The sequence below is a fragment of the Nomascus leucogenys genome, chromosome 7b, assembly GCF_006542625.1.
Source record: "Nomascus leucogenys isolate Asia chromosome 7b, Asia_NLE_v1, whole genome shotgun sequence".
NCBI lineage: Eukaryota > Metazoa > Chordata > Mammalia > Primates > Hylobatidae > Nomascus > Nomascus leucogenys.
This window is the reverse complement of record NC_044387.1, coordinates 64,411,371-64,424,145: the sequence shown is the minus strand read 5'-3', so window position 1 is coordinate 64,424,145 and position 12,775 is coordinate 64,411,371. Positions and strand designations below refer to the sequence as shown.

At 37.2% G+C, this 12,775-nt stretch overlaps 1 protein-coding gene across 4 annotated transcripts in view; it reads right to left on the bottom strand.

The window, feature by feature from the left end:
• The window catches only part of GAB1 (GRB2 associated binding protein 1), a 131,961-nt gene that overhangs the window by 14,910 nt on the left and 104,276 nt on the right, over positions 1–12,775 (bottom strand). For 2 of the 4 annotated variants that reach the window (XM_003257758.3, XM_030816188.1), the window contains exon 7: positions 106–195. The exons of the other annotated variants lie outside the window; for them this stretch is intronic. In XM_003257758.3, coding sequence (XP_003257806.1) covers positions 106–195 — 90 coding nt within the window. The remainder of the gene's footprint in view (positions 1–105; positions 196–12,775) is intronic. 4 annotated transcript variants of the gene reach the window in all.

The following is a 12,775-nucleotide window of genomic DNA, read 5'->3' as shown; positions in this document are numbered from 1 at the left end:
CAACAGCAGTAGTATTTAAGGTTCTTCTTTATTTTTAGAAAAAAAAAAAAAATTATAAAATAAATTCCCAATGCCCCATACAGCATGCGGTGCTAAAGTACATACCCTTTCTTCTTGTAGCAAAGTCACCTATGGTTTGTGAATCAGTTCGCTCTAAACCATGGGGTTTGAGTCTTAAAATTTTAGGACTTTGACCTAATTGGTAAAAAGAAGACTCTCTTAATATAATGTTATTTATTAATTGGAAAATGGATTCTGTAAAAAAAAAAAAAAAGCAACAGGGCCCTGTGCAAAGATGTTACATCTAAAAGCATGAACAAAAGTTTGTTGTGGAGAATATTTCAGTCTTGTTACATAAAATTCATGCTCATGCTCAGCACAATGGAAAAGAGGAATTTACATGCAACAATGTAAGCAGCAAGGAGGTATAAAAGATGGTAGGATTTTAGTGCGATAACCAGCCTGGTTAGTTGTTATCTTCATTTGGGGGAACAGAGGGAAAATATGTGCCATGTTAGTTTTTCTTCTAACATGTCTTAGAAAACTGGATCAAATAAAAAACTTGTAGAATATCCTAGTCAGAGCTCAATTACATCTTTCTTTTCTTTGAAATCTGGTGTCTCATATGAAAGCCTGAAGGCCTACGTCCTTGTAGTATTACTTTTCTAATTTGGTAGAGATGTTTTTAAAACCTTAATCTATTCCTGCACCTCCTGACCAAGACTCTTTTAGAGAAGCAAGTGGCCACTACTATATTTACTAATCTAAAACCAAAACAAGACCAACATTTCTTTCCTCTGGATACTCACTGGTTGCCCAATGGCTTCACCTTGCAAGAATTATATGTTTAGATTCTGGTTCTACTGATTGCCTAGCTTCAGTTTAATTAAGTATATTTCTGAAAGCATAAATTCAGTTACCATTATCTTCCTTTCACTTAATGTCTACCACATAAAAGCACTGCTGAAAAGCCTATGAAAGGGCATCTTCCCCATTAGAAGCCTGGATGCCAGAGCTGCAATATCATTTGAACCAGTGATTTAAGCTACTCCATTATTAGTGGCACTAAATTTTCTTTTTTCTTGGAATTTACAAAGTTGAGTTGACATCTATTAGGTGGCAGAATCAGAATTTGCTGGTTAAGTGCTGATATCTAGCACCTTACCTGTGGAAATCTAAAAGTTTCTTAAAATATAATTCTGTAGAAGTTATAAAAAATAAAATTTTCTAACCAATTTTCTAAGTTAGACAATACATTGAGTTTATTCAGAAATGAGGTAGCCCGAGTTTAAAAGGTAAATACTAAAATTTTGGGCAAGATCCACTCCCTACCCCTAAAATTCCCTAATCCAGGGCCCATACCTGCAGGACCCTTTTCTTTTTTTTTTTTTTTTTTGAGATGGAGTCTCGCTCAGTCGCCCAGGGTAGAGTGCAATGGCACGATATTGGCTCACTGCAAGCTCTGCCTCCCAGGTTCATGCCATTCTCCTGCCTCAGCCTCCCGAGTAGCTGGGACTACAGGCGCCCGCCACCATGCCCGGCTAATTTTCTGTATTTTTAGTAGAGACGGGGTTTCACCGTGTTAGCCAGGATGGTCTCGATCTCCTGACCTCATGATCCACCGCCTCGGCCTCCCAAAGTGCTGGGATTACAGGCGTGAGCCACCGTGCCCAGCTACAATGACAACTTTTTAAACTCCCCCAAATAGTGTGCTACCCTTCCAAAAAAATAAGAGGCAGAAGGTAAGTCTTAGTATTAAAATAATATGATTATTTTGGAGTGAAAGGCCCTTACAAATCTAGTTTCTTCATTTTATGAATGAGATTCATCCAAAGAAAGAAGGAGTTAAGTGATTTGTTCAGGTTACACTTTAACCGGAGGCAGAGTTAAGACTTCCTTTAGCCTGCCCCTTGCTGGTGTGGCACTCTTGTTCTATACCACATGGTCTTACCTTTCCAGACCTTTAGGGATATAGAGAATCTTAGAAAATTTAGCCGGATACTATGTTGGAGCTGCTTGGAGTTCAGTTTTGAACTCTCCACTGTGGCTGGAGATCTTGCAGCACTCTGTGCTACACAGTCACAAACTAAGGAACCCAAGTAGAGGAAGGAAGAAATGTGCTCATTCCTAAATTTATGTCTATAGTTGATACTACTCTGAATTTACAGATGTGGCTTGGGGGGACATCTACGTGAATGCCACAAAGAGCTGACACACCAGTGATATCAGGTTTAATTACAAAATGCTCTTAGAACTTCTTTTGGTTTGCTGCTCTTGACCTAGTGTGTGAGATAGACTCCTCCTTTTCTGAAAGATCTGTTTTCATTAGCTCTCCAGCTCTCTCCTGATTTTTTTCACCAGTTATCTCCCAGTGGTCACTCTTTGCATTTCTCAGCTTTGCGACCCCAGTATCTTATCTAAGTTTGTGGTTAAATAATCAAGGTCACATGACTGCTAAATCTTACCGAGTTATGGTTTCTCACTTTTTCTCTAGTTCCACCTTCCAACTGCCTGACAGGTCATCTCCAATTATCCTTCTGAAGCTGAAACTGATTGTTTCTCCTCTAAACCAATGCCATTTTCCACCTCCGAAGCCCTTAGTAATGACACCACATCCTGGATCCTTAGGTACAAATTCTCGGAGTTATGTAGTCCATCCCCTTTAAGCATCTGCATTTGGTCTCAAAATGCTAATGATTTCCCAATATGACAACAAAAAGAGCTTTTAAAATGGGAAGGACTGAAATGGAAGGAGCAGGGAGTCAAGGTCAATGAGAAAGTTACCCGAGCCTGTGTGAAAGCTGGTGTGATGACTATAATCCAGAATGATCACGGCCTATGAAAAATTACATGGAGGGTCTTTTAAAACCTATTCCTGGAGGAAAAGAAACAAGGCAAGAACAAACCTGTTTGGGAAGAAAAACTAATCATAATAGATTAAAAAAAAAAGAGAGAGAGAGAGAAACTCAACTCCTGTCTTGCTTTAGTCTTCTCTAGCTAGGAGAATGATTTTCAAACTGAAAAGGACAGAAGAAAGATAGCAGCCATTAAAGGCCCATTACGTGAGAAAGGTGTGTGAAAGTTGATTATACAAATTGGGTCATTCTTGTTGTAGCCAACTAAATTAGGGTTGAGGGCCGGGGGAAAAACCACTCATGGCACAAAGCAACTGATCCAAGAATTAACATTTCCACAAACCCTGGTGCTGAAACAACCTGCTGCAACCCTAAGACCAGTTATACCTCACAGCTGCTGAAATGACTTGCCATGACTCTAAAGCCGGTTTTACCTACCACCATCCTTCACCAATCCGATCTTGCCAGCTCCCAAGAAATTCTCTAGTGCCAGTGAGCTTTCTTTCAAAACAATACATAAGATTTCTCTTTCTAATAAAACTCCCAACCTCCTCTTTGTTCTTCAGACATAACAAAGACCACTTGGTCTGTGTATCTCAAATTGCAATTCTTGCTTCCCAAATAAAATGTTAAGGATTCATCTGTGTATTTTTATTCTGAGTTCAACAAGTACAACATATTATCCAGCTACTTTCAAGTTCTATTCGATGAATTACATTTCAAGACAGCAATGATTTTACAGACAAAAACACAGAATACATATGACTTATTTGGGGAAGTCATGGAGAATATGGAAATGCCGTAAGAATACGGATGTGTTTACATCACATTCTTCTCTTGAACTGTGCTCTGCTCTGGCTAGACCATTCTGTTCTCTATTTCTCATGTACATCTTTAAAATTTCAGCCCTTTTCTACATTCTTTCACTATCAATATCCATCACTGCTTTATCAATCAGTGACTTTAATTTCTACACAAAGCTCAAGTTAGAATACATTCTCTAAGACTGCCCAGAGAAATGCCATTATACTTAATCATGAACATTTATTGAGGAGTTCTTAGGTACGAGACACTCTAAAACCTCCCAACAACCACGGAAGGAAGGTACAATTTAAAAGAGATTTTAATAATTTTATTACCAAGCTGGTTGGGGGCTTATAGAACTTAAGTAACTTGCCCAGAGTCACACAGATGATGACTGGTAGAGCTAGAATTTAAATCCTGTGAATCTAGAGAGAGGGTTCATGTTCTTAGTCCCATATCCTTATTTCAAACCTATAATCTTTACTATAGTTACTCTTAGAAGAGTATTTGTATTGCTTTGCTTTTGTATACAGTAAGTTCTCTCAACTAAATTTTACGTACTTCCAACATTAGAGATGTAAAATCGTTACATTTCTCTGAAGGGTTTACCTTCGTGACCAGTAATTTCTTGTTGGTTACAGTGAAAACATATATAAAATGTAAGTGATTGTAATGATGAAGACAATGTGGATTAAGTAATTTTTAAAGATGTCACATGTTCCAAGGAGACTCGTATGAGCCAAAAGCAGATGCGTGAAATCAGTAAGCCTTTCACTCGAGTTCTTCTTCATCTCCATTACCTTTTTTTCTGGGGTGGGTACTAAAAGGGTACTCCTTTTCTAGGGTATTCCTTGGTTTTCTTAATAGAACAATATGATATAATCATATTGAAATTTTTAAAAATGCATTTATAAAATTTACATGTATTTTCTACTCTGTGCAAAGCTTAAGGTTAATTTTAGGGCAGAAGCTACAATGTGGAAATGTTGCACTGAATTGTACTATGTCACTTAGGCATTTTGTTAGCTTGATTTCTCTATGCTTCCAAACTCAATTTGACATTTATGCTCCAAACAGAAATGAAAATCATGCCCAAAGAATAGCCTTATATTACTTAAAAGGAGAGAAACGAGAAAAAAAGTCCAAGGTGTCTTAGCCTTTTCTCCTCCTTTACTGCCTGTATACAATAGGCCAATGTTTTACCGATTGCTGAAGAAAAGTGTGAAAATAGATAATAAGAAATAAGAATACTAAAGCAAAGGCAAATATAAACCAACTTTGGTGATTCTTAAATTCTGAGAGTAAACAGAGAACTCATGTGAGCCTGAACGTTTAAGTCCAAGGCAGTTAGTTACAACTTGGCTTTTGCTAGACTTGGTTTGAGCAAAGAGTGCAGCATAATTTAGTGAAGAGCACTGACTACTGGGGAAATTTCTATCTGTGCTTTAATCCTTAGGAGGGTTGTTAATATCAATCTCTTGATCATGTGATCTGCTCCCTAATTTGGAGTACGATCAGAGATGATCTAATTTTACATTTTAAAATAAGAAAACGTATGCGAAGAAAAGTCAATGGATTTGCCCAATGTCATTTAATGGGAGGGAGTGGTTGTTAATAGTATTACCAGAAATGAATTCTGGCTTTTTGGATTCTTGGTCTAATATTTTTCTAATATACTGCTGTATACTATAACCTCATCACTGTAACTTATTTTAATGGTTTTTAAAAGAAAAAAATAAAAACATGCTAACTAGAAAATATATGCCATCTAGAAGAGCATGCAGCATATGATTCATACCCTCCCTTTGCTTTGCTCTCTTATATCATGTGAATTCTCATGGAGGAGGACGCTTTTAAACTCTTAAAAGCTAAAGCCCTTCAAAAAAATGAGACAATTTTAATTATAAGGAATTGTCCCCAAGTATGCCAAAGAAAACAGCACTGCAGGCCAGGCACAGTGGCTATGCCTATAATCCCAACACTGTGGGAGGCCGAGGCGGAAGGATCACTTGGGCCCAGGAGTTTGAGACCATCCTGGGCAACACAGTGAGACCCGTCTCTAAAAGAAAAAGAAAGAAAATAGCCTTGCAAACTGCATAAAAACTTTCTGTGCAAACGCTGATGTCAAGGCAAAACATAAAGCTAGTCTTAATGTAGCACCACCATTTCATGCAACCCTAAGAAACAGAGCAGCAAAGAGTGGGGTGCTCTTTTAAAATGAAGGCCCTGACATGCTTCAGACATTCACACCAGAAAATAAAAAATTGTTTGCCTGATATTTTTTTTTTAAAATGAGCACTTCATTTACCTGTTTTGTTTCTCTGAAAGTGATGAACTTGTACTGTATGGCTGTATGAGTTCTGCTTATACTCCAAGTGCCTCAAAATTTCCAAAAATCACTTTAGGTTCCCCAAGTTGAGGGAGCCAGACAGGGGGACTTTTGCTATGCCTTTCCTGTTTGATCTTGTCTCAACAACGGCTTCAAGAACCCTGGATTTGGAAAACTGGGCAAAGCACTCTCTGAGAAAGAAAAGTGATTTTTATAACATTTTACATTAAAGAATACAATTATTTTCTCTATTGTATTCTTAAATCAGAATGCGCTTTCTAGGGCCAACCTGATTATGCACTCCATACTTATTTCCTTTAAATGGTAACAAATCTAACCCAAAGCTTGACTTAAGATTTAAATTTATAAATCTTAAAGTTTACGTGCCTGCATAAAATTCTTTAATGATACACTCAGAATAAAGTCCAAACTCATTATCATAAATTATAACTCCTTCAGGATCAGGCACCTGCAAGGCATCTGGCATTCATCCCTCCTTTGGTACTTACCTCCCTCCCTTTTGCCCGCCCACCTACCTCCCCACGACTCTGGGCCTGTCTCATCTCCCCTCTTTTTAAAGGACCTGAGCATGTTGTTTATTCTAACGAGAAGATCCTTTGCCAGGCTGCCCTCCCCTACCATCATTTAATTGCCACTCACACTCTCAGACTTTCCTCAGGGGAGCTTCCCTAATAGTGCCAAGAGTTTACTTCAACCACAGCCCCTTCCATGGTAATTATGATAATGTGTTTACTTCTCCACATCCCCTCCTAAACGGTGAGCTTCTTCAGGGGAACAACCTTTTCCTTGTTTGGAGAATTTATATCCTGTAACTGATAGGTGCTTAAATCTGTGTTGTATGAATGTTAATGAACTGCCTTTCTCTTAAAGCTAGTGGTGTTTAATCTGATCAATCTCACACATTTTTTGTTTTTGTTTTTTTTTTTGAGATGGAGTCTTGCTCTGTTGCCCAGGCTGGAGTGCGGTAGCATGATCTCAGCTCACTGCAACCTCCAACTCCTAGGTTCAAGCAATTCTCGTGTCTTAGCCTCTCAAGTAGCTGGGATTACGGGCATGTGCCACCACGCCTGGCTAATTTTTTGGTATTTTTACTAGAGACAGGTTTCACCATGTTGGTCAGGCTGGTCTCAAACTCCTGACCTCAGGCGATCTGCCCACCTTGGTCTCCCCAGATGCTGGGATTACAGGCTGAGCCGCTGTGCCCAGCCATTTTTGCTTGTCATTTAAATGGAAAAAGGGAAGAACTAAATTCTAAGGGTATTTCAAGTCAGTCATCTCAAATACAGTCAAGGCAGTCATGCGAGGTCATATTTCAAATAAATAGATGTGATCTATTAATGCATTATTCTAATAGGTAACTACTTACATAAGTTCCACACAAAGTGGACATTTTATTTTCTGTATTATTACAGGCTTTACAAAGCCTAAATTTTTTTTAAGCCTAAATTTTTTACTCTTCCCAAAGTTTTGCAGATTATGCTACTACTTCCAGTAGGCATCTCCAAAATCAAGAAAGAGTAAAAGTAATTCACATTATCATTTGTTAATTCCAGAAAGTCATGAAGGCAGAAACAGAAAACTGAAAAATTTTTATACGTTTTAATGGTCTCATGGTATAAAGAGAAATGTAATAATGATAATTATACTTTGAAGTCAAGAGAATATTGAGAGGAAAAAAACCCACATTAAGGCTCTGCTGTAAAAATGGACTCCATACTTATTTCCCTTAAACGGTAACAAATCTAACCCAAAGCCTGACTTAAGATTTAAACTTTAATACCTGTTTATCAAAATCTAGTTTCATGTACTGGTATTACTCATACATTCTCCAAACACTTATTAGTGTATACATGTAGTTTTTAAAAAGCATGTTAATAATCAAGTAGGCTTTATTCCTAAGGTGCAAGTGGTTCAATATATACAAATCAATAAATGTGATTCACCATGTAAACAATTAAAAACAAACAACATATGATCATCTTGATAGACCCAGAAAAAGCTATCGATAAAATTCAACATCTCTTCCTGATAAAAACCCTCAAGAAACTAGGCATTATGACCAAGTCTTCAAAAGCAATTGCAGCAAACCGGAAATTGACAAATGGGACCTAATTAAACTAAACAGCTTTTGCACAGCAAAAGAAACTATCAACAGACTAAACAGACAACCTACAGAATGGGAGAAAACATGCAGAAATTATGCATCTGACAAAGAGGTAATATCCAGAATCTACAAGAAACTCAAATCAACAAGCAAAAAACAAGTAACCCCATTAAAAAATGGGTAAAAGACATGAACTGATACTTCTAGAAATGAGACATACAAGTCGCCAACAAATGTATGAAAAAATACTCCATCACTAATCATCAGAGAAATGCAAATCAAAACTACAATGAGATACCATCTCACACTAGTCAAAACAGCTATTACTAAAAAGTCAAAAAACAACAGATGCTGATGAGGCTGTGGAGAAAAGGGAATGCTTATATGCTGTTGGTGGGAACGTAAATTAGTTCAGCCACAGTGGAAATCAGTTTGGAGACTTCTCGAAGAACTTAAAACAGAACTACCATTAAACCCAGCAATTCCATTACTGGGTATATATCCAAAAGAAAACAAATCTTTCTACCAAAAAGACACATGCACTTGCATGTTCATTGCAGCAGTGTTTACAATAGCAAAGACATGGAATCAACCTAGGTGCCCATCAACAGTGGACTGGATAAAGAAAATGTGGTACATATACTACACAGCCATAAAAAGAATGAAATCATGTCCTTTGCAGCAACACAGATGCAGGTGGAGGCCATTATCCTAAGCAAATAAACACAGGAACAGAAAACCAAATATCACGTGTTCTCACTTATAAGTGAGAGCTAAAAATGGACATAAAGATGGCAACAACAGACACTGGGTACTACCAGAGAGGGGAAGGAGGCAGGGGGAAAGGGTTGAAAAACTAACGATTGGGTGCTATGTTCAGTTCCTGAGTGACAGGATCATTCATACCCTAAATCTCAGCATCACACAATATACACACATAACAAACCTGCACATGCACCCCCCTGAAACTAAAATAAAAATTGAAATACAAAAGAATAAAAATTTTAAAAAGTGCATGTTAATTTTTAATCACATTCAGAAACTTTAAAGGATCTCTTGAAAAAATGTTTAGAGCAAATCCATCACTGTGCCAAAAGAGTCACCCAGGGAAACTCTCAGGATTAGTCTTCTGTATGCTCCCCACACAATATTAAGGATCTAAGCCTGAAGGTACTTTAACCAGACTGGTGTATAAAAACACCATACAAAAACCTTGTACTGGCTTAACAAAAAAGAAGTCAGTATAGTAACTAACGTTCAGACTGTTGCAGAAAGGCGTGAATGGACAAGGCCAAACATAACAACATAAAGACAGCATGTGGGGCTCACACAGCTGCTGCATCATGCTAGACAGAGACTAGACAGAGATAGAGGTCCTTAGATAAGTTTAGCAATTAAATATAGTAGATTTATGTCATGACATAAAGAGAAGCTACAACAGATAAATTTCCCAAACTTTACAAAACTCCCTTTCCATCAGAAATATAAAATTTTCAATTGAAGAAGTCAAAATATAATTTGTCCTGTATTTCCAGTGACTCATCTGCTTTCCCAATATTTAATACAGTATGCTTAAAATACAATTCTCTTAGTACACACAAAACTTAGCTCAAAACAAACACTATAGTGACAGAAATAGTATGATGAAAACATCACTATCATGAATTGGGTGATAGGCAAAGGGTCTAAGATAATTATGTTTAAGTGTTCAGAACATCTATGTATTTCAGCAGTTTCAATTACTCATAAGTATTTGAAAAGCTCATCTGTACGCAAACTACAGCAGCTGACATCTATAATTGGGACTATAAACAAGACTAGAATGTTACTGGTTTCTTATAGATCCTTCCAAAGACAATCTCAAAAACCAGACATATAGGGCGATGAACTAGTTATATGGAGCTCTGAAACTAATCAAGCCATATTTTACAGAATTAGATTTGATTATGAGTTTTATATGAGATACTGAAATAACAGATTAAGTCATTTATCTTATCTGATGTCATGAAATCTGAAATTAAAATAGATTCATCTGATGCTATGAACACTGGGAAAAATATAGGACCAAACGAGACATTATTTTCATTTAAGTGTTTGTGGATAAACTTTGCTTTGAGATCTGAATTTGGATTTTAAAATGTGTTTTTCTTGAAGCTGTAACTTTGTAAAGTGAGTTTACGAAGTCATAACTTTGTAAAGTTAGTTTACAAAGTTTGCCTTGTAATGTTAAATACATTCTCAAGCCTCCTCTCCTGTATCATAACTATTTAAAAAGTAGAATAGTACAGGCCGGGTGCGGTGGCTCACGCTTGTAATCCCAGCACTTTGGGAGGCCGAGGCAGGCGGATCATGAGGTCAGGAGGTCGAGACCATCCTGGCTAACACGGTGAAACCCTGTCTCTACTAAAAATACAAAAAGTTAGCCAGGCGTGGTGGTGGGTGCCTGTAGTCCCAGCCACTCGGGAGGCTGAGGCAGGAGAATGGCGTGAACCCAGGAGGTGGAGCTTGCAGTGAGCTGAGATCGCGCCACTGCACTCCAGTCTGGGCGACAGAGCAAGACTCTGTCTCAAAAAAAAAATGTAGAATAGTACTAAAGAAAAGCAATTTTTTTTGAATACTATGACTTTAGGAACCTCTTTTACTGTTTTGCTAAGTCTATTCTTGATTCTAGCAAAAACTATATGGGTATTTCAATCTGGGTGCTCTTTTTAAGTTCATTTTGTATCTAAGCAAATATGCCAAATAAATAATGTGGCCAATGAACTCACAATTGTCTCTGAACAGTTCAGTTAAATTTTAAAAGAATGAACACAATCTCCAGAAATAAGAACCTACTTTATTCTGTTCTATTAAGTTCTTTTACGTTAAAGAACTAGTGTGGTTAGTCTCTAGTGTACTAGAATAATAGTACTTTCACTAAATACATAGGGATATATAATTATAAAATATGTAGTATACATGATACATAGTATATATTCTGATATATACATAAAATATATATCATAATAATGTGGGATACATAAGTGATATCAGACCTAGAGGATACTAAAAGCTAATCATTATGATCTTAGGTCTTTTTTAACTTATAAACAGCGATGTTTCTTGATTTCATATTATGCTTACCGCATGGAATCACAACTGAAATATACTGGAGTTTTCAAACTGTGCTCTACAGAGCTCAAGGGGAGGAAAGAGCAGCAGAGGAGCAAGAGAGGTAGGACTTAAGAGCTTTGTACCCTCACCCAGATCTTACTCCCTCAACATTTATGCGAGACCTCAAAATATAAAACTGTTAGGTCTGGAATTAAAAAGTAGAGATCTGCCACTAACATGCACTCGTTACTGGAAAATAAGGAAAGCACAGGTTTAACATTAAAAAAGATATTTCAATATTTTAAAGAGTTCCTGACACTTGTATCTCAATCCTTCAGTGATCTGTGTGAACCAATTATAAAGCTATACATGTCCAAACATATTTTTGCATATTATATGCAAAGAAAACGACTAGTAGTATCTAAAATAGATTTAGAGACAAAGAAAAAGAGAAACAAAAGGAAGCATTATCCGATAGAAAGCCTCTGATGCTCACATCCTTTCTGAGATCCACACCGCAATCACAGCCCTGCTGTCTGGGCAGACTGGGTCGTCGTGGGTGTGACACACATAGACCAATCACATAATCTCTAAGCACTCTAAAGTGGGTAAATAATAAGTAAGGCAATGAGAAGCTGATGCAGAAGCTGCAAGGGCACATAACAAGCAGCTAGGAGGCAGAACTGAGGCCATAGAAGGGGAGCATTGGAGGCCAAAGCTCTTGGAAAGCAGAATCCATTTAAGTAGAGGATACAGAGTAAGACAACAAAAAAGAATCAGAAAAGAAAACAGAAAAGAAGGGAAGAATGTGAAAGAGAACAAACCAGATGCAAAGATTTCCCATAAAACGGAAATGCACAGACAGAGCAGGACATAGCAACAGTCCCCGAGAATTGCTTCAATTCCTGATAACCTCCTTGTTGAAGGAGGTTAACCTCCCATTGAAACGAGGAGGTTATCCTTACTTACAAACAAAACCAAATATTTTTTCTTAAGATAGTCTGAGCCTCAATCTCTTTTCCTCACAACTAGGCCTTAATTAGAACTAATATTAATGATCTAAGCACAGGTTAAGGAGAAGTTCACGCCAACATTATGTGGTCTTAAAAAGCTACATATAGCACATGAGACTTTTCAAATGTGCTGAAACACCCTCACGTAAGCCAGATATTGTATCATTTACATTTACATTTATGCTAATCTACTTGGTTGTCAAGATTAAGCCACACTAACAGCATGGTGCGACACATCAAATTGTCTGTGTTTTAAACACTTAAACCCCAATTTTAAAAACCTGGATAGATATTACCCAATTTGGCTAAACAGTTTCTTTTACAGACTTCTTAACAAACTATGTTACCTTAGATCTTAATGTTACTTATGAAGGCCAGCATGGAAAAAAAATGACAGACTAGAAGCATTTATTACCCCAGCAAAGGCAAAGTAATTTTTAAGAAGTTGTTATATGAACAGAATGGAAAGATTATACAGTCTCACTGTTCTTAAATAATTATGTCAAATACATTAATAATCTTAAGTCTGATTTGATATTACATACTCTGGAGAAGA